At 32.9% G+C, this 22,958-nt stretch overlaps 2 protein-coding genes across 2 annotated transcripts; one reads left to right on the top strand and one right to left on the bottom strand.

The window, feature by feature from the left end:
* Positions 1-7: 7 nt before the first annotated feature.
* On the bottom strand, positions 8-566 carry LOC125814418 (B3 domain-containing protein REM5-like). Its single transcript, XM_049493868.1, has 2 exons — positions 501-566; positions 8-328 (listed from the first exon to the last, which is right to left on the bottom strand). The coding sequence occupies exons 1-2, from the start codon at positions 564-566 to the stop codon at positions 8-10; spliced, it is 387 nt and encodes a 128-aa protein (XP_049349825.1).
* A 1,631-nt stretch (positions 567-2,197) lies between these two features.
* On the top strand, positions 2,198-4,645 carry LOC125815502 (uncharacterized). Its single transcript, XM_049494986.1, has 14 exons — positions 2,198-2,259; positions 2,352-2,463; positions 2,564-2,686; positions 2,803-2,907; positions 3,001-3,084; positions 3,152-3,267; positions 3,347-3,448; positions 3,537-3,650; positions 3,733-3,789; positions 3,875-3,941; positions 4,027-4,080; positions 4,188-4,262; positions 4,358-4,393; positions 4,477-4,645. The coding sequence occupies exons 1-14, from the start codon at positions 2,240-2,242 to the stop codon at positions 4,624-4,626; spliced, it is 1,215 nt and encodes a 404-aa protein (XP_049350943.1). The 5' UTR covers positions 2,198-2,239; the 3' UTR covers positions 4,627-4,645.
* The last annotated feature ends 18,313 nt before the right edge of the window (positions 4,646-22,958 follow it).

Below are 22,958 nucleotides of genomic sequence, written 5' to 3'. Positions count from 1 at the left end.
GGAAAACCTACGACCTTTGTCCTTTGTGTGAGCACTCTATGATGCGCACTTTGTGAGAAAGACAGAGAAGGCATTGTGTTTTTCTTATAGATACTATCTCACAATGAGTCGAATCAAAAATGGAAACATCAAACACCATATCTCCTTCATGTCTAAACACTAAAATATCTCCCAATTGAAGATTAACATCCTCTACAAATATTTTCCAGTTATCTTCTAGTCGTCCGCGCTTCACCTTCACCACCCACCTCTTACCCGCGCTCCTCAGTATTGCATTTTTCATATGCTTGTGTCCCTTCAGATACTTCAAGAAATTTACAGGAATTTTCTGCAATATAACATAATGTAGTATTAATCTTAAAGGTTAACACATCAAATTTAAATCCTGAATCCATCTACTATTTTCTAGCCAAATAATCGATAAAAGAAAAATTCATTTAGTTTATGTTTTTGATCTTTTCTCTGATAAACAAAAAATCAAGGAAAGATGAAATACTTACTAGACTATCCTTGAAACCTGGCAAAATGGGTTTGAAGAAATGAGGTTTCTTGGGAGTGACTTTCATGGCGGACAAAAATAAAAAAGTAACTCCGTTAAAGTTTTGGTAAGGTTTGAATAGTGGTGTCAAATGAGCGAATTGAACAATATTTGAAATCAAAATGTGTTTGGAGTTAATAGATAAAGATTTTTTGGTGTATCAATTGTTAGGACTTTGCAGTAATATAAGAAGATTTTATGGGATCATAATAAATAATTTCAATCCCAATTTTAATGTTGTAACAGAAGCTCTAATACCAATAAATTAAGAATCTTCATCAAATTATGGCGTAAAATAAATCCCAACATTTCTCTCTTCCATAACAAAAAAAATGTTGAATACATCAAAAAAAAATTATCACCTAGTTTTTGCCATCGTTAGGTAACAATAAAATAAAAAGATTCATTGTGTAACCACCGATTTGGTGTGTTCGTGTCGTTACTTTAATATTTTCTTCTCATTTGTCTTTACTTATTATTTAATAATTTTATTTTTTCATTTATCCTACCTTTCATAGTAGCTCTACTCCGTAATCCAACAATTTCTTGTAGGTTAATGATTCATATTCAAATTATGAATTATGATATTTTATAACGATGGAAATCGATATAATCTATCCAAACATTATATTTATTAAAATAATACAGAACGATACAATACAACACAATATAATATAATATAATGCATTATGAAACAATACATAACAACCATCACATTAGTGCCTGCAGGAGAATTTGGAAATAGTAGATTAATCAAACCTCAACTATTTGGATAAACTTGATCAGTGATTACCAAATACCCTATTTGGTTATTGATTTAAGGGAGGTAGAAAATAAATCAAGAATAGAAATTCTAATTTGTTTAGGATTTGTTATTTGGTAAGTATTTATTTAATTCATGTCTAATTAGAACTTATTTGTCCTAATTTATATTGGAACACGTTTTCTATTCCTAATCTAATTTGATTTGTTAGTATTATTATAAATAGAGATTTTGTGTTACATATTTTCTTATAGTAAGGCTCAAGAGCTTTTGAATTATTGAGTAAGCCTATCCTTAGATATCAAACTGCAAGTATTGAACAGGTTTAGGGGCCCACCTGTGTATTTAGCCATTGTGACAACTAAATGTTACTATTGCTACACTAACTTTTAACGTGTGACAAAAGCTTATGATCAACTATGAAATTTTACTATAGCAATAAGTTATATGCATAAAATTGGAGTAAGAATTAAGGAATTGAAATTAGCTAGTGATTGATCTATGGGGGGTGGGGGGTTGTTCAAGTTGCTATAGTCAAAAGCCAGGCACATGGCCAAATTTTTTAGTTGCTTGTGGATTGTAAAAGGTGTAATCTTTGTGTGTTTTTATGGTTATATTTGTTTAGCTAGCAAGAGTTGATTTTTATTTTTTAAACTTAGTTCTTTTATGTCTTGTGTTGATGGTAACTTGCTATAACAATTAAAATATGTTTGCTTGTGGATTGTAAAGTTACATGAGTGTGGATGCAGTGATGTCTTCTTGACTTTGCACAACTGAGCATCCTGTTTTGACTAGTATAAAAATCATCTCTTTTTTTGCTTGATGGTGCAACTTTTCTTTTGATATTTCAGCTTCTTCGTGCCATTGTTAAGTTTGCGCTCTCTACTGAAAATTAACTTACTTGGGGTTCAGTAAAGCTTCTTTGGTTGTACTTATACATGAAGAACTTTGGACGAAGGTTCGTTAAAATCATGTGATCATACCAAGTTTGTGATGTTGTTGTCTGTTCCATGATGTTAGTTTGTCTAACTCTTGAAATATGTTCTGCAGTTCCAGTTCTTTAAAGTCAGCTGAAACTATGAGGCTTATCTTCTCCGTTGCTTGTGGAGTAATGTTTGGTTTATTCATTGGAATTTCATTTTCCACTAGCTCATTAACAAAGGTATGGATGATATAATGTCCCTTTTTATACAATCATATCGTGATTTTACTTGTGTAGTTCTGTATTTTTCCTATGTACAATAATACTACTTCTTTTGCAGCTAAATATAACAGCTAGTATTGTAAGCAACTTCCCAATTGCTAGAGACAGAAATAATATTGTTTCATCTCAAAATCATACGGATTCTTCGATCAAAATTCAGAATGCTACAGAGCAATTGAAGGTATATCTTTCTAGCTATTTTCCTTTGGAAAGAGTTTGTATGCACATTGAGTGACATTGTTTGATGTTTGAGATTATTCACATTTTTCATCTCATAGTCATCCTTGTTCTGAACAGATTTGGGTCCCTTCAAACCCAAAAGGAGCAGAAAGATTACCTCCAGGGCTCGTTGCTTCTGAGTCCGACTACTATCTCCGAAGATTGTGGGGAAACCCCAGTGAGGTAAGTGTTCTGTTTCCATTTCTGAGCCTTAAGAATGAAACATTCAACTGACAAATCAAGAAAATGTAGCTTCTTATCGAATTTCATCTGCAGGATCTACCTAGTAAGCCAAAATGTCTGGTAACATTTACTGTGGGTGTTAAGCAGAAACATAACATTGATGCTGCTGTAAAGAAGGTATATCAGTCTGTTTTGCTTTCATAGGTTCCAATTCCTCGTCATCCTGACCATTTTTCATGTGCAGTTCTCAGACGACTTCACGATTCTTCTTTTTCACTATGATGGTAAGACAACTGAATGGGATGAATTTGAGTGGTCAAAACGAGCCATCCACGTGAGTGCTCTTAAACAAACAAAATGGTAAGTAATATGATAGTGTAGCTTTGGACTGGAAATGTGATCAACTTTGTTAGTGACAAGAACTTTATGTCTTTATTAGGTGGTATGCGAAAAGGTTTCTGCATCCAGACATAGTTGCCCCATATGATTATATTTTTATCTGGGATGAAGACCTAGGAGTTGAGCATTTTGATGCCAACGAGTAAGTTTCGTGTAATTTTCTGTGATTGATTAACAGCCTGATTTGATCCAATATCTTAGTTTTCCTGAATTGATCCGTCCAACCTCAGGTACATTAAACTTGTCAAGAAGCATGGTTTGGAAATTTCACAGCCAGGTTTGGATCCCAGAAAAGGAACAACATGGCCAATGACAATTAGAAGAGGCAATGGTGAAGTTCATACGTAAGAGCCACGAGTTATCTGTTATGTACTTCTTGATGTTTTCTCTATAGTTATTATTCTTATTCTTGCTTCATCTGATCAGGATAACAGAAGAGAAACCAGGCAAATGCTCAGACCCTCATTTGCCTCCGTGTGCAGCGTATGAATAACTCTCCTGTTTTTGCTATTTTGTTTCACTTGTTAAGTTGTCCTTCTAACCCCGGGTGTATGTTCTCTGTTTTCAGATTTGTAGAGATCATGGCTCCTGTCTTTTCTCGAGATGCATGGCGTTGTGTGTGGCATATGATTCAGGTACCTCACCTTGCACATTAAACATAGAGAAGATCATAGACATTCTGTTTTGTTGAGATTGACTGTATTGTTTTGTCACTTGTAGAATGACTTGATCCATGGTTGGGGACTTGACTTTGCCGTTCATAAATGTGTTGAAGTAAGTTCAGCTCATTGAATGAAAATTCGATCTATTGAATACTTTATTTCACATGCATTTTGTCTTAGCACCAAATCATTACATGGTTGTACATTCTCTTTTTGTAGCCTGCTCATGAGAAAATTGGAGTTGTTGATGCTCAATGGATTCTTCATCAAAGTGTCCCTTCCCTTGGAAATGAGGTAACTGGTGGATTGAATGTAGTCGTCTATTGATATGTTAAATTGATCACATCCACAAACCTAAAGCAACCATTTAATTGTCTGTTGTATTTTAGGGGCAAGCAAAAGACGGGAAGGCTGCATGGCGAGGAGTAAGCAATTCTCTTCTCTGTTGCATTTATCCAATTGCGTGTTCAAACAAAACTTTAATCGAGCTTGTGTTTTGTGGTTACAGGTGAGAGAGAGATGTGAAAAGGAATGGTCAATGTTTCAATCTAGGGTAGAAAATGCAGAGAAAGACTATTACATATCAAAGGGAATTGATACTTCAAATTTCACTTTCAAGTCAAATGGAATTGATCCTTCCAATTTCATATCTCATTAAGTCTTTGGCAATTTTCCCTATACTAGTCACACTTGTTAAAATTCATTAAATTTTTTAAACTGAGGAATGTAAAACAGCTTCTTCAATAGAGTATTACATGATTCACAAATGTACTTATCTAAATAAGTTTAAGAAGTAATATAAGGTCAAATTTGATTTTTATGGTTATATATCGCATATAAATTCTCTTTAGAAGCTTAGCTCAGTGGTTAACGTTGCCCAAACGAAAATATAAATTCCATTGTTAATTCCGTCGTGGCCCAAGCTATTATCGTAAAAAATGGATATTAAGAATTCCTTTATATCCCACCAATTTTAGTTTTAAAAAAGAGGATAAAGTTATGATTTGTTTTCTTCCCTTATCGTTTTGGGTATTCCTCATAAATTTAACAAACTTTTTGTGAAGGCTATATGTGAATTTGCAAAATATGTAAATTTGTGAAGGCTATAAATATTGATTAGGAGGCTGCTTTTGCAAATTTACATATTTTTCTAATACATATAATTGGTTTTTTACCTGGTGTCCGATATTGATATTGGAGTCCAACTAATTCAGATTCACACTTGATAAGACCCCACTCGAGGGGTAACACTTCCTATCAAAATTTTTTTCATACTCAGGACTCGAACTCGAAATTTCTGATTATGGAAGGAGCAACCCATCCTATTCTATTCTATCCTAATAGTTCAATAAGTATGTTCGCGATTAAACAAAAATGGTTTCAATACTCTGCTTAAAATTGCGTGCTTTAAATTTTAATTGAGATTAGTTGTACATGTGTCATTTAACATATGAAAGAAAAAACTCCTGTAAAAACTTGAGCCAGTATCAAACACTCAACCATCGAGAGCTTTTGCAGCCCCTTAAACACTGAGCTGAACTATTTACCTTATGTCGAGAGGTGTTAACATTAATATATTTGATCTATCTATACAATGTATTTTTCTAACGAAGGAATGTCCCTTGACACCCTATGTCAAGAGGTGTCAACATTAATATATTTGATCTATCTATACAATGTAATTTTCTAACGAAGGAATGCCGCTTGACACCCCGAACAAGGATAGCTCCGCCCCTGCCTGTCACTTTTCACTAGCATGATAACAAAGATTTAGACACAACGTTAGTTAGTACATAGAGGCACCATAACCCTAGAATTTGTCTTATATTGTGTTAACCGTTAACCTACTCATCCAATCGATCATTAGTAAATTAATCTTTAAATAATGCAAATTAAAAGTAGTAAAATAAATCACTCTCTTGTGAAAATACTTATTCTCTGCGTAGTAATAGTGCTTATAATCGTTGTATTACTTGCGATTATATACACTTGCCGCATTAAGATGGCAAGCCAATAAAATATAAAAAAAAACGATTATTAAATACTAAAAAATAAGTAAAAAATTACTTTTTTTTTCAAAAGAAATGGAAAACATTTTCCTTCCTACCAAATACACTGTAGAAGCAAATGTTTTTTTGGCTTTCTAGTTACTCAACAAATTAGAAAAGATAGATTTAATTTTTGACACACAAACATAAAATCATAAGTCAACGACTATCAATCTTGAGTACAATAGTACTATAAAAGCAAATACAAACACAACCGATTACAAATTATTTAGCTAAAATGCAATCAATATTCAAGCTTAGTTTTTTTATATATATATTTCTTAATCTATAAATAAAAGGGAGTCCCGTATGCCTCATTTTTTATTTATTAATATTCAAGCTTAGTCGTTATATATAATAAGATATATAAGCTTCTAAGTCATCAGTAAAAGGACTCCATGGACATCAATTTAGCACGATTAAACTTATCATGCTCCCATTTGATGAAGTTATTTGCTTCAGCATCAACATCTTCTTCTTCATACGTGATTTTTGCATAGCTATTCTCTTCTCGATTAGCATATCCATTGCTACTCCATCGATACTCTTGCCTTTCCTTCCTTACATTACTTCCATTTTCGGGCCTAAAAGCCTCGAATCCATTCGACGTGTAACTAATACTTGGATATGGAGGAGCATCAATTAGTTTATGCACCTTGAGTTCCTCCTTATTCTTTGAAGAATTCTCTTCCTTAACATGGTGATTTTTTTGTTTGTACATAGTTTTTCTTTTCTTTGGTGTAGCTAAAGAAGTTATAATTTGTTTGTGAATGATGATATGATATTTGTGCATTTTTATCTATAGGATATTTATAGTTTAATTCTAGTCGAAAAGATGAGGGAGAATCTAATACCATTTGTTGTTCAATAGGATGATTTGTCTTTATTTTTGGTGCAAAATGCTCTTTGGGCTCCACTCCTTTATTCCCTTTGCTTTTAGCGTTTGGTACATGTATGTTCGCTCTAGATAAGGATTAATTAACTCATAGCTTAACTTGTTATAATTGATAATTTATTTTATTTTTCACGTTACTAATCTCAATTTTATGGATAAAGTTCATGTTATCTATAGTTACTGGATTCCTCTGTTCAATTTGTTTGTTTTTAATTTGATTCAACATTAAATTTAAAAAATTAAAGAAGATTTTTTAATTTTGTGATCTTAAACTATATAAATGTATATAATGTATTAAGATGTCTTTTGAATTTTGTAATCTTAAATATGTTATTAGGATACTGAGGTTAACGTCAATTTTTTTAAAAAAAAGTAACACAAATAAATTAAAATGGAAGGAGTATCCTTTAGGCGATCGACTAATAATTTCAAAGTTTTTCTAAAGAATACAAGTTAAAATATATTATTCTGTCCTAGATATTGCTTTTCTCGGATCCACGTTTTTCATAGAATTGTTTAAATTAATTATTTGTCAAATGCTTGGTGTAATTAAAGAGCTTTTTGAGGTTAATTCCTTGGTCACTTTGAATTCTTTTGTTTTTTAGGTTTTCAAGAACAAGTGGTACACTTTTCACGTGAAAAATGTTGACAATTAGTGAAGATTCGTTACCGATTCATGAGGAAAAAAAATCAATGATTAGATTCGATTGAAGGACCACTTCCAAGTTGGATTACAAGCTTTTAGAGAAGCCACCAAACGGGTCCTAGGAAATGGTTCTTGGTCAAAAGTTTTGCAAGCTTGTAGTCCACAAAATATCATCAACAAAAATGGATGATTACAAGAATGATCTTAGAGATGACTATCTCGAGTTTAAATTTTTATTTTTCCTATGGGGAAAAATCGAAGTGTAACAAATTTTTATTTAAAAGTTCAATATCATATATTTTCAAGATTATTTAGTGTAATTTTGTGAATCAGAACAAAGTGTATTTTAATTTGGTAGAATGACCTAGAAGACCCTTATATTTGGCTTTGGTTATCAGTTGAACCCTTATACTCACGACTTTGTCAACTGAACCCTTAAACTCACTAAAATACAATAATTTAAACCCCTTTCTTATTCTATGTGTGAGTGTAGCACAATCGTTTACACATGGAATTCCACGTCATTTTATAGAATTACATGTCATTTTTAATGCCACATAAGAAATTAAATGTTAAAAATGAAAAAAATAAAAAAAAGTTTGCACATTAAAATTTTCAATATCACGTTCTTCGTATTTGTTCATAATTGAGCACTGAATTCATGTCAAATTGGTCTAATTCTTCCTATTTGACATGAAATTTTTTACACTAAAAGCTTACCAACACAAACCCAATAATTTTCCATCATAATTTTGAATTAATTTCATAAATTCACAAAACCCATTTGTTATTCTTCAAGCTTTTCATGAAGTTTTTCAACTTTTCAGTATACACCATTACTCTTCCAGATTTCAAAATTATCTAAACTTCAACCTTTCACAAACAAGATTCGAAAACCCAGATTTTAAAAGTGTGTAAATCAATCAAGATTCATAGAGAAGAAATTTGAATTTTAAAATTAAAGAAACTAATGGTTGAGATAAGAGATTTGGTTGGGTGGGGTGAGGGATGGAGGGCAGGTGTTAAGAAGAAAAAGAAGAAGGGGGTGGGGTAGGGTGGGTGGTGGGTGGTTTCAAGGAAGAAGGAGAGGGTGGGAGTGGGGGGCTGAAAGAGAAGAGTTGCGGTGGAGGGAGTGGGGTGGGATAGGGCTGAAGGGTTGATTTTAAATTATTTTTTTAATGATTTTTACTATAAAAAATATATATTCACTCGCTTTAAGGCACGTGCAATCAAGTATTTTCCAACTCAACAATATTAGTGTCACATAAGTTCGATCAATGATCAGATGTGTTTAAAATATTGTGTTTTAGTAAGTTTAAGGGTTTAATTGGCAAAGTCGTGAGTATAAGGGTTCAACTGACAAACGAAGACAAGTAAAGGGCCTTCCAGGTCATTCCACCTTTTAATTTAAATGTCTATAATGTTGTACTGTTGTGGAGTGTTCAAGACATCTTCACTTTAATTAGAAGATTTAATTTGGATTTGAGGCATGAATGTATTGAAAAAATCTTGAAATGAATAGTTTCCCCGTTAATTGGTCTTATCTGACGCGAGTTCAGACTAATTGGACCTTAGTAATGATAACACACAACATTTAGGAAACCAGAAAAAAGAATTAAAACTTTAATAACAGTTCATCCAACTATTAAAGTTAAGAGTAGCCTCGAGATGTTCTTTAATATTCCCTCGGTCCCTAATTACTTGTTCACTTTTGAATTGACACACCTATTAAGAAAACAATTAATGACATAGTGAGTTTACAATTTTACCCCTATTAATTATGAAGTAGATGAAAAGTTCTACATTTTTCAAAATAATTAGTCATTTAATTGAGGGTATAATAGGTAAAAAAAAATCTTCCTTTCTTGATTTGTCAAAATGGACAAGTAATTAGGGATAACTATAAAAGGAAAAGTGAACAAGTAATTAGGGACATAGGGAGTACTCAAAAAAGTGGACAAGTAATTAGGGACAAGGGAGTAGTTATCATTTCACAAAATCAATACATAAATGACACTATTATTTCTATTTTACCCTGGTGAGTTATTAACCTTGAAAATATGAATTTGACCAGGAAAGCTAAATGATTAATTTATGTTCATTGGTCAAATCAATTAATTATTAAATAAATTAATCCACGTTCATTTATTGAAAACTTGATTTCAAGAAAACACTAAATAAGGGTAGGAAAATTTTTCTAATTTCTTAAAGGGCATGAAATTTAAAATGGTGACAACTAAATAAGAATGGTGGGAGTATAATATATGTACACACGGGTGAATTTAAGTGTAAAAAATGGGTCATCGGAACCTGTGGTCATCCGACACAACTCGATATATTATTTGTATAATTTTTCAAATATATTAAATAGAAAATAAAAGAGCCCATGATAACAAATGACTGGATGGTTCACTGGTTCTAGTGTTGCTTTTTGATTGAGAGATTGATGGTTCGATTCCTAGTAATGACCTCTTTTTAAAAATTAATTTAAAAGCATCATTGTTTGTTATCTTTTAAAACAAAATAATTTAAATGCTTGAGAGCTCTTAAGTTTTTTTGAAAATTTATCATTTACTTTTTATGAAGTGTATTTTTAAAATTTCTTGAGATGCAAAATTGCATATATATATTTAAAATGGTTTCTTTTAATAATTCTTTTTAAATTAATAGTTCATATAACCAACATATTTATTTTTTCTTGTGACATAGTATTCGAGATATAACAAACTTCTAATAATTTTTCCTTTAATATTATTGTTCCCCACAAATCGTATTTAATACTTAATTTATGAAAAACCTATAACCTATTGTTGCTAAAATAAATGAGGCTCTTAAATTTGGGAGCCTAAAGTGGTTGCTTTTTCTTAAAGGGACAGAGCCGCCCCTGACAATAGTGCACCCGTCTTTTTAAAATCCTGAATTCGCCTCTGTATGTACATAAAATATACGCATAAATTAAATATAATTATAACCATGTATAATTAACATATTATATATATCTACTAAAAATAGTGAATAGTAAATCTAACCGGCTAACTTTATGTAAAGATCCTAACAATTAATAGTTGGATATCTATACACAGTGAACTTTAAGATGCCTGAATTAGAGCAAAATTTCGGCTCTATGTAGCGTCCCTTTTTACAAACTATAACGATAAAAGAAAGGTATGTAGCAATATTATTTTTTTCATAAGGTAGAAAAATACACTATATTCGTGCAAGTGCAATATATAATCCTAATTGTAATCATACAATAAATGATTTTAATTCGCTCTGCATGTATGTGTCTTCAAAATATAAGCTCGGTATATATATATATGTGTGTATACATATATAAAGATATCAGTTATATGTATGACTAATTGAATCTAATGTATGTGATTTCAAACTGTATGTGCAAATCATATATATGGGAAAAGACAAAAATTCACCCTTGAACTTATCTCGAAAAGTCAGTTACAAGCTTAAACTATCATGACGATCTATTACACACCTTTACTATTTAAAAATGAATTTTTTTTACCCCCTAAAACTGATGTGGCAAAAAAAGAAAAGAAAAAAAAAGCGTGTTTGACAGCAAATAAAGTAAAAAAATAAATTAAAATCTTCTTTTTTACTATCACCCTACCCACCCTCCACCCCCGTCACCCAACACCTCTTCTTCTTCCGAGGCAACCATCTTCTTATTCTTCTTTATTTTTTTCATCATTTTTTCATACCCAATTTTCATCCATCCCACTATGCCTCCACCAAAATCCTCTTCCCACCCCACCCCACCCCCTATCATATCCTATTTTAATGCTTATTCGATTTCACAATTTTCATTATATTTGATTTTTCTCTTCGGCTTTGTTGGTGGTTGATAAAATTGATGATTAAATTTAAAAATTAAATATAATGATGGATTTGTTGGCGTAGGGTGACAAAAAAGCGAGAATTGAAGGTGGTGGAAAAGAAAAAATCGATATTGACGATGGTGGTAGTGATATTTGGTGGTGGGTACAACCTTTTGATGGTGATGAGTTTTGTTTATGGGTGTCAAATTTTTTTGTGGATCTTTCTATTTTTTGTGGGGATAATGGTGATAGTATGATTTCGATGGTGGATTTGATCGTAGGTGGTGAAATTTATGGTGACTATTTTGATTTTCATGGTGAAATATATAGATTTGGTAGTAATATGGCAGCAATGGTAGTGGTTAATTTCATGGTGGTGTTCATTGAAGAAGAAACAATTGAATGATATGGAGAATTTCAGTCAAAATTTAACATGGCATCTGATGTGGCAGTGACGTGACATTGATGTGGCGCAAGTGTGATACACCTCCCATTGTAAGAGTGGTGCTACACACCTTAGAGGGTAAAAAAATTCACTATTTAGTAGTAGAGGTATGTAATAGGTCACTATATTAATTTAAGCGTATAACTGACTTTTCGAGACAAATTCAAGGATAAATTTATGCATTTTTCCTTGCTATAAAGGATATGTTGTATGCATAGAGAACCCAGACCAACAATATATGTTGTATGCACATCATACATGTATATCCAATATTTATTGCCATCTTTATTGGGGTCACGCTATAATTTTTTGACACATAAATACATTTATTTATCTTTAATATATAGTGCTTATAGATGGTTGCCTTGTTAAAATCAAATTATATTTAGAGTGACGGTACATATTTTTAGAACAGGCTTTAATTTGAGCGTGATGATTAGTACCTCTACATTATTATGATCTCATATCACGGTCAGATCATGTTATTATTAATCACTATACCTGTATTCCATTAATCCACGTATAATCTTATTCACATATCAAAGTCTAGTATATGTTTAACTTAAATCCTAATCGGAAAAAAAGATAAATATATTCATGAATTATCATAAATGGTAATTAAATACCCTTTATTATAATTCTAGGACACTAATGTCCTTACCATTTAAGTCTTGGAGTGTATATATTCTTTAGATAAACGGAGGTATATGTGTCTCAATCTTAAAAGTCTATTTAAAATTTATTTATAACGAAGGTATTTTGATACAATTTATGATAGTTTAGATGTATATTTGTCCTTTTTTGGAACCCTAATTAAAATTCTTGATCGACCGACAGCATAACGGTTCTTTCTATGCTTTCTATATCGATAACAATTTAAATTTATCACACTACTAGAAAAGTGCAAATTACATGGGGATATTACCTGGGGAACATTGTCGCAAGTAATACTTGCGGATTTTCTTGCGAAAATCATAAATTCCTCAATATTAAAAACATATTATTTGTGAAATGTATATTGCCAACAAATTTCACATGTAAAATTAGTGTCATTTTGCACAAAATTAGTACCTGTTGACACTCAATTTTGACCCTCCCCGATAATAATTAGTTTTTGAGCCTCTTAATTTTCAAACGATTCAGAATAATTAGCTTTACAAAATTCAAATAGTTTCAAGGTTATTTTAAGTATTTTCAATCGGTTTTTATAGTATTTCAAATAATAAATATATTTCATATAATTATATACGTAATTAGTATATTTTATAAATGTTGGAAAATCATATCAAAAGATTTTTTACTTGGCTTAAATAAATATTTTAGTTATTTAATTCTAGTTTGAATTATGGTTTCAATTTTGAATTAATGAGTTTATAGGTAAATCGATTAGTTTATGGTTAATTTAATTATTTTATGAGCTCATAAATTAATTATGATAATTTATCTTATTTAAATTGCTAGCCGAATTTATTCCAACTAAATCAATTAGGTTATCCCTTAAACTTTGGTTGGCAATAATTGCAATTAATTGGGCCCAATTCTTTCTTCAGCAGTCCATTGTTGCCTCAAAATCCCAGCAGCCCATTACAATACAACAGAAAAAAAAACCCTTTACCCCTTGACCCGGCCCACACCTTTTCCCCCTTTGACCCGGTCCCTTTCTTTATCCCAAAAGAATCCAGAAATTTCCAATATCCCCAGACGTTAGTTTCAGCAGCATTCACAAAAGCAACGTCAAATTCCAACATCAGTTCAAGCGGCGTTAACACGATGGCCAGCTACACGACAGGAGCAACGGATACAAAAATCCAAACGGCGTCAACACAGCGCATAGTTCGCTGCAAATTCGTTGTCCCCTCTCCGAATCGTATCTTTGCAGCAGATAAAAGCACGCGGGATCATCCTTTGCAACCTTGGATCCAGCCACGTAGCTCCTCAAGGACGATGAGTTGATCATAGCCCTCCATCTCGTCCTTTCCTCTTTCGGAATGGGGCGAAAATCTCAGAAAAAGATGCTCTGTTCTCTTCGAATTCATCGTTGTTATGCTCGCCTTAAGTTTGTATGGCCTGTTTGATTAACCTCGTTGACATTGCTCCGTTCGTGTTTGTCAAATAGTATTCATTACTTGTCTCATGTTTTGAAAGTGTCAAAGGTTTTGCCTCACTGTTCTTGAGCTAATTTTCAAGCTTAAATCACTGTATTGCCCAAATTAGTAAAGTTTAGTTTGATTTGATCATGGTTGTTTTTGTGACATAAATGATCCTTACATTTAGTATATTTTATTTATTTATTATTTTAATTTATTCGGTTTTGTATACTGTCATCAGATATTGTCCATGTCTAGTTAGTTTAAGAATATTATGTTCAGAAAATGTGTGTGCAGTTCCACTTGTTTGGAGTAAAAATATGAATAATCATTTGCATCCAAATGAGTTTCTTATAGGATGAGGCCTGTTGCTATTGATTTTCCTTTGATTAAGTTGAAGCTTTGGTCTTGTTTCCCGTATGAGCTTGAAGTCTGGATTAATGGTCGTTCCTGTTTTAGTACTAATTTCATAGGACCATAAGATGATTCTGCTTTATTTTGTATTAAGTCGCTTAAAAATTTTACTTACTAAGTCGTTTCCTTTTTCTTTTGTTGTGAAATCTACCCGAGTTCATCACAAACTCCTCTCCTTGCATCTTCTCTTTTCGGCCCAATGCTTCCTTTTACCGAGTCTGCAAAGCTGGTGTACAGGTTGAAAGCAGCAAGATACGGGCTGAAAATTGATTTTTCATATTCCGGAAACTTGAAAACAAGCTGAAATACAACTTGTATACAGTGGTATACGTCAATATACATAACGAAAACATTGAGATACAGGTAAAAAAATATCAGAACACAGGAATACGAAGTTCAGATAAAATACAGGTTTCGAAAGGCCCAAAATCGGTTGGATGCAAGTCGTATACATCAAATGTATACGCTGAATTTTGACGGCAAATGGGTCCAAAACCTTAAATAATTTCAGCAGGTCCAAAGAAGTTAATGGGCTGGCCCATGATTGTTGGCAAAGTGATAGACTTAGGACTGGTGGGTGAAAGGTCAATTTAATTGGATTTGGGCCAAAGCCCAAGTCTAATTATTTCGTTTCCTTCTCTTATTATTTATAGGATAAACTACCTTATTAGACATACATCACTACTATATATACTAATATTATCTTTACTTTCAAACAATTACATATATTATCACTTTTAATATTTTATATCATATATTAATATATTATTTGAAGATACAATTAGATTATTAGATACTCACATATCTTAAAACTAGGATTGATTAATTATCTGCTTAATTAACTCTTTCACTCCAAATCAACCACTATCTCTTAATTCTCCCCTCCCATATTTATTACTCAATTATGTCTCCTCCTTTTTGATTCAAGAATTTCATCGTACAATTTCATTCCAACAATAGCTAATCTACTCTCTTTTTCTCAAGATATCATCACCATGACCGACAAATTCTCCTGAACTCAAATATTATTTTGTATTGTTCATCTATAACTAGATCAAATCAAAGTAACTGCTACAGAGAAAACTTTAATTCAGAGTGTGTCTTGATTGTTTGTCTCCAAAAGAAATCGATCTTAGTTTTGATTATGTTATACCACAACGCAAAAGGATCAAAGGGAGTATTGTAGAGAGTTTTGTTTGTTGGTGTTCTTCTAAGGCTTTCTTTGGTTACCATGACATGGATTTGGTAGTACCAACATTACTATGATATAGCCCTTGAAACATGTGTATCCAATATGTAGTAATCTTAATTAAGATCTAAGTTGTATTTTTAGTAATGGGGTGTCTGACCATGTATATGTATCCACCATTAAATTTCGGATACATGATTTTTAACAATACGATGATATTAATGATACGATAGATACTCTACAGTCGTGATTTGTCCCTAAATTCATGTGTTTCAGCTACATTTCATATTTAGATACACATAATTAAATGTATATGCTTATTTTGTATTCGAGATACATGTTTTTGGATATAACGTATGAAAATTAAATACACATAATTAAATGTATATGCTTTATCTTTTTGTATATTCCATATTTAGATACACATAATTAGATGTATATGCTTACTATGTATTCGAGATACATGTTTTTGGATATAACATATGCAATTGATACTTGATACATCAAATTAATACTAGATACGTATAAAAGATACATAAAATTATAATATTTTATATATATATATATATAGATACATAATATCAATACTAGATACCTATAACAAATACATGAAATTTATGTTAGATACTTCTATGATACATATGAATGTACTTGCAGGACACTCATGTATCTAAGTGTTTAGTTTGTTGGATACATCATATATTGATAATAGATACATCAAATTAATGAATTTATTATTTTAAGAGTAATAATTTGAAATTAATCAAATTGCATTACCAAGATATACATGTTTTTATCTTATATTAATAATATTAATGAATTTACTATTTTAAAGAATAATAAAATGAAATTAATTATCTATGTATTTTGAAAATCCTCAATTACTCCTCTAATTAAGGAAATTAGTTCCAAACAATTAATTTAAATAAATAAATTTTGTATCTCAATTTTAAAATTCGGCAGATACATGTATCTTATGGATTCAGACTCATGTATCCTAAGCATAAAATGTGGTACATGAAGTAATATTTGAAACTATTGGGAATCTTAATAATTAAGACCTAAACTAGTGGGATTTATGTGGTTTGCCCTTATTTATACTGTTTTATTTGACTAACTTTGTTTATTTTATGATTTAATTTAATTAAATTCCACAAATAGCCATCTCATTTTTCATCATATTCAAATTAAAATATTCACGTTTTATACTTAGCTCTATTTTTATTATCAGTTTTGTCACCTAAATTATTTCCCTTTAAAAATATTCCCCTTTATGTCATTTTTTAAGATAATTAAAATGACAATAATCATAATAATAATTAATAATAAAAAAAAATGAGTTCTTTTACTTTAGTTATAAATTTTAATCAAAATCATTTTAGTCAAATCGCCGGTCAACCGCAAGTTAGCGGACATTCCGAGGGCCTAACACCTTCTCAGAATGTATATTGAACTTCGAACCCTTTTATTTTCAAGTGATCTTATCTGTTTAGGTCTTTTGAAAATCTTAAGTTTTTTTTCTTGATTTTTACTAAAAATTAAGTTGCGACTCTGTTCTTTTGGAAATTCAATTTCTCTTAAACCACAAGTTTAATCGATTTTTTGGAAACTTAATCATTTTTCTTTTATATATATTTTCGAGTAAAACAGTACCTATGATATTACCTAGGGAAATATATCCGCAGAAACAATATCTCTAGGTACATGGACCAAAAAAACAACACTATCATTGTAGTAGTATTTTGTTCAGTCCACTTAGAAATTATATTCCCTTTCTTTTATGCTGAATTTGTTGCATTGCTGAACAAAGAAAAACATAGAACTGGAAGTGTTTGAAGATATCACTATTGGTTGTGGTGGCCTATCATTCTGTATCTGACTCTTGTTGGCTGTGCACTACTACTTTTTTGTATGTTTATTTATAATTGTGGATTAGCAATCAATTATATATCTCTCAATATATATTTTGATTAGTCGAGTTCAACTATAAATCATCAATATTCATATAACAGGTCTTCGATATAAGTAGTTGCAACATTTACTAATTATTATAGTTAGACTAATTTTATATTGATTATATTGAGGACTACAACTATGATAAACAAGTTGCAGCTAGTTGAGTTGAGCTGGCACACGAGTCAGTTAGAGTTTGTTAGAAGATATTTTATGTAGTTAGTAGATTGTTAGAGATTATTAGCAAGTAGAATCTTTTGTATATAAAAGGTCCTAGCCTCATTCATTGGTAGTTAGACAATCTGATTCACAGATGGTATTCAATGAAAGTTCTCTGAAGAAGATGTACTCTCTGTTTTCTTAACTGCTTCCATTTACATTTTTCACCATTGATAGTGTATTGATTCAGCAATTTAACATGGTATCAAAGCTTAATTGATAGAGTTCTGGGTGAATTTTCCGCATCTCCATTTTTTTCCCAGTATATTGCAGAGTTGAAGGATTGCGATGGTGACGAAGATCGACCACAATCATCCTCTGTATCTATTGACATCTGACATTCCAGGAGCTGTGCAGATTGGAATCCAGCTCACAGAGATGGAAAATTACTCACTATGGAGTCGAGCTATGCAATTAACCCTCTTGACGAAGAATAAGATGGGATTTATTGATGGCAGTCTTCGAAGAGATGATTTTAAGGAAGAACTGGAGAAGAAACAGTGGGATCGATGCAATGCGATGGTCCTTTCTTGGTTGATGAATAATGTAAGCACATATTTGGTTAGTGGTATCTTGTTTCGATCTAATGCAGCTTTGGTTTGGAATGACTTGAAGGAACGATTGGACAAGGTAAACATGTCACGTATCTTTCATCTCCACAAAGCAATTGTTACGCATGTTCAAGGAGTTTCTCCTGTTTCAGTTTACTATTCGAAATTGAAAGATCTTTGGGATGAATATGACTTGATACTCCCACCTCCTTCCTGCGACTGTGAAAAATCAGTTGATTATACTGATAGTATGCTTAGGCAAAAATTACTTCAGTTTCTTATGGGGTTGAACGATAACTATGGGCAAGCAAGGAGCCAAATTCTAATGATGAATTCATCTCCTAGTGTGAATCAATGTTATGCAATGATTGTTCAGGATGAAAGCCAACGTTCCTTAAGTGGATCTGGACAAACGATTGATCCAACCGCATTATTCACTCACAGGCCTGGAGGTAGTGGTTTTGGATCTCAAGGTTCTCAAGGTTCTGGTAATGGAAGTAGTAATGGTAATTCTCATCGATTTCACAAAGGAGGAAATATATATTGCGATTTTTGTAACATGAAAGGGCACATTCGAGCCAATTGTAACAAGCTCAAGCACTGCACACATTGCAATATGCAAGGTCATACAAAGGACACCTGCTATCAACTCATCGGTTACCCTGCCGACTACAAAGGAAAGAAGAAGGCAAATATTGTAACTTCACCTTCATTGCCTCAAATGCAGCATTATAATTTCAACAATAATCTCAATTACCCAATGCAGTATACAGGTGATGGTAGTGGCCATTTTGTTTCTCCCATGCAATTTACAGGAAATACAAATGGACACAGTTCTGGATCTATTGCTGGAAATTTTGGACCTGGATCTGTGTCACAGTTTACTCCGAGTCAATATAACAACATCCTTCAAATGCTGAACAAACCCATGCTAAGTGAATCCAGTGCAAATGTAGCAGGTATTTTTGCTGGTTCTTCTCACTGTAACAGTAACACTCATAGCTCAGCTTGGATAGTAGATAGTGGTGCTACTGATCATATGGTTAGTAATACAGCTCTACTTAATCATGGATTATCAGTTTCTCACCCAGGAAAGGTCCAACTCCCCACAGGGGATTCAACTGTTGTTACACACTCAGGCAGTTCACAATTAACAGAAGGTGATGTAGTTAAAAATGTGTTGTGTGTGCCAACTTTTCAGTTCAATCTTCTTTCAGTGTCTATGGTCACTAAAGAACTGAATTGTTGTGTCGTTTTCTTTCCTGATTTCTTTATAATTCAGGATCTCTTCACTGGGAAAGTGAAGGAGATTGGTGAAGAGATTAATGGCTTGTACATTACCAGACCACACCAACATCATGATACATCAAAGAAGGCACTGGCAGCTATTAAAGGATGCGAAGAAGTTGAAATGTGGCATAAGAGACTAGGTCACATCCCTATGAGTGTGCTTAGGAAAATTAAGATGTTTGATAGTCCACAAAAACTTGTTCTACCTAGTTGTGATGTATGCCCATTGGCAAGACAAGTTAGATTGCCATTTCCTATTAGTCAAAGTAGAAGTGAAAATTGTTTTGACTTGATTCATTTGGATGTATGGGGACCTTATAAGGCTGCTACACATAATAAAATGAGATATTTTCTAACAGTGGTTGATGATCATTCAAGATGGACATGGATTTTCTTAATGCACTTGAAATCTGATGTTTCTACTGTTTTACAGAATTTCATTTTGATGATTGACACTCAATTTGGACAGAAAATTAAGACTTTTAGATCAGATAATGGTACTGAGTTCTTTAATACTCAGTGTGATGGGTTGTTCAAGAGTCATGGGATTGTGCACCAAAGTTCTTGTCCACATACACCACAATAGAATGGTGTAGTGGAAAGAAGGCACAGACACATTTTAGAGACTGCAAGGGCATTGAGGTTTCAAGGTCACTTACCAATTAGATTCTGGGGTGAGTGTGTCTTAAGTGTTGTACACATTATAAATAGAATTCCTTCTTCTGTATTGCACAATAAATCACCTTTTGAATTGATGTATAAGAGATCTCCTGACTTGTCCTACATGAGAGTAATTGGTTGTCTATGTCATGCTACAAATCTAGTCAAAACTGATAAATTTGGTCTGAGGGCTATTCGATCAGTTTTAATGGGCTATGGTTCTACACAAAAGGGTTACAAGTTATATAATCTTGAGCATCAAAACTTCTTTGTTAGTAGGGACGTGGTGTTCAATGAAGCAGTGTTTCCTTTTCAGTCCCCAGCATTGGCTGATCCACATGATACAACAGTATTTTTGGCTTCACCTCCATGTTCCTCTCATACTGAGGATGCAGATGCAGTCCAACCTGCTATAATAACAAGTGAGGAAATTATACCAGTAGTTTCACCTCCTTCAGCTGTTTCTGATGATCATTTACATCCTCCTCCTGAGAGAAGGATATCTCACAGGACAGGCAAACCACCCATTTGGCAGAAAGATTTCATTACTACCTCCACAAGTAGATCAAACCATTGTCTTTATCCTATCTCAGACAACATTGATTACAGTTGTCTTTCCTCCACCTATCAATGTTACATTGCTAGTTCATCAGTTGAGACTGAACCTCAATTTTATTATCAGGCTGCTAATGATTGTAGATGGGTACATGCTATGAAGGAGGAAATTCAAACATTGGAGGATAACAAAACTTGGGAGGTTGTTTCTTTGCCAAAAGGAAAGAAAGCAATTGGTTGATAATGGGTTTATAAAGTCAAATATAAAGCTAGTGGTGAGATAGAAAGATTCAAGGCTCGGCTCGTAGAAAAGGGTTATAATCAGAAAGAAGGCCTGGATTACCAAGAGACATTCTCTCCTGTAGTAAAAATGGTTACATTACGGACTGTTCTGACCTTGGTTGTTTCAAAGGGATGGGACATTCAACAGATGGATGTTTATAATGCCTTTTTACAAGGAGATCTTATTGAGGAAGTCTATATGGAATTGCCACAAGGATTTCAGTATGATAAGACAGGGGATCCTAAAGTATGCAGGTTACTTAAGTCTCTATATGGGCTGAAGCAGGCTTCTCGACAGTGGAATGTGAAGCTCACTACTGCTTTACTTGCCGCTGGTTTTCAGCAGAGCCATCTTGATTATTCATTGATGATCAAGAGGACTGCAGATGGGATTGTGATTGTACTTATATATGTGGATGATTTGTTGATTACTGGAAGCAGTCTACAACTTATAGATGATGCCAAACAAGTACTTAAGGCAAACTTCAAAATTAAGGACTTGGGCACTTTGAGATATTTCTTGGGCATGGAATTTGCCAGAAATGCCAGTGGTATGCTTATGCATCAATGGAAATATGCCCTTGAGCTCATTTCTGATTTGGGATTAGGAGGATCCAAACCATTTGTCACTCATGTTGAGCTGCATTTGAAGCTTACCACACATGAGTTTGATCTACATGTTGGAAGTTCAGGTGCTAATTCTTTGTTAGCAGACCCTACTGAATATCAACGACTAGTTGGAAGGTTGTTATACCTTACCATAACAAGACCTGATATATCTTTTGCAGTCCAACATTTGAGCCAATTCATGCATGCTCCTAAGGTTTCTCATATGGAAGCAGTTGTTCGAGTGGTGAAGTATGTGAAACAAGCTCCAGGTCTCGGTCTTTATATGGCTGTTCAGACAGCAGACACACTTCAAGCATACTGTGATGCTGATTGGGGCTTTTGCATTAATACTAGGAAATCCATTACTGGTTATATGATTCAATTTGGAAGTGCTTTGTTATCCTGGAAGTCTAAGAAACAGCCTACCATTTCCAGAAGTTCTGCAGAGGCAGAGTATAGGAGCCTCGCCTCCACTATCATTGAGCTAGTTTGGTTAACTGGTTTATTCAAGGAGCTGGATATGTCATTGTCTTTACCTGTTTCTTTATATTGTGATAGTAAAGCTGCCATTCAGATCGCAGCTAATCCTGTATTCCACGAAAGGACTAAACACATCGACATTGACTGTCACTTCATTCGGGAAAAGGTTCAAGCTAGCCTTGTGATGATTCACTATTTGCCCACACAGGAACAACCTGCCGATATCCTCACAAAGGGGCTAAGTTCTACACAACACTCTTATCTAGTTTCCAAGCTAGGCTTGAAGAACATCTTCATACCACCTAGCTTGAAGGGGGGTATTGAGGACTACAACTATGATAAACAAGTTGCAGCTAGTTGAGCTGAGCTGGCACACGAGTCAGTTAGAGTTTGTTAGAAGATATTTTATGTAGTTAGTAGATTGTTAGAGATTATTAGCAAGTATAATCTTTTGTATATAAAAGGTCCTAGCCTTATTCATTGGTAGTTAGACAATCTGATTCACAGATGGTATTCAATGAAAGTTCTTTGAAGAAGATGTACTCTCTGTTTTCTTAACTGCTTCCATTTACATTTTTTCACCATTGATAGTGTATTGATTCAGCAATTTAACAATTATCAACTTATATATAGTAACCCTCCTCCTTTAATTTATTAGAAGTTGGCTATGCACTCACATATAAAAAGATTTGTTGGATGACTTTTTATATGTTACTAATAAGAGTTTAATTTATAAATCACCTTACGCTGACCCCAAAAATGTCCTTAGCTTTATAACAAATGACTTTATGCTCCCCTAATATAATATAGATGATCGATGACTTGTACCAA

The sequence above is a fragment of the Solanum verrucosum genome, unplaced genomic scaffold (genome assembly GCF_900185275.1).
Source record: "Solanum verrucosum unplaced genomic scaffold, falcon-dt-bn FXZP01000085.1, whole genome shotgun sequence".
Lineage (NCBI taxonomy): Eukaryota > Viridiplantae > Streptophyta > Magnoliopsida > Solanales > Solanaceae > Solanum > Solanum verrucosum.
Note: the sequence above shows the minus strand (reverse complement) of the source record. Positions and strands in the feature narration are given on the sequence as shown.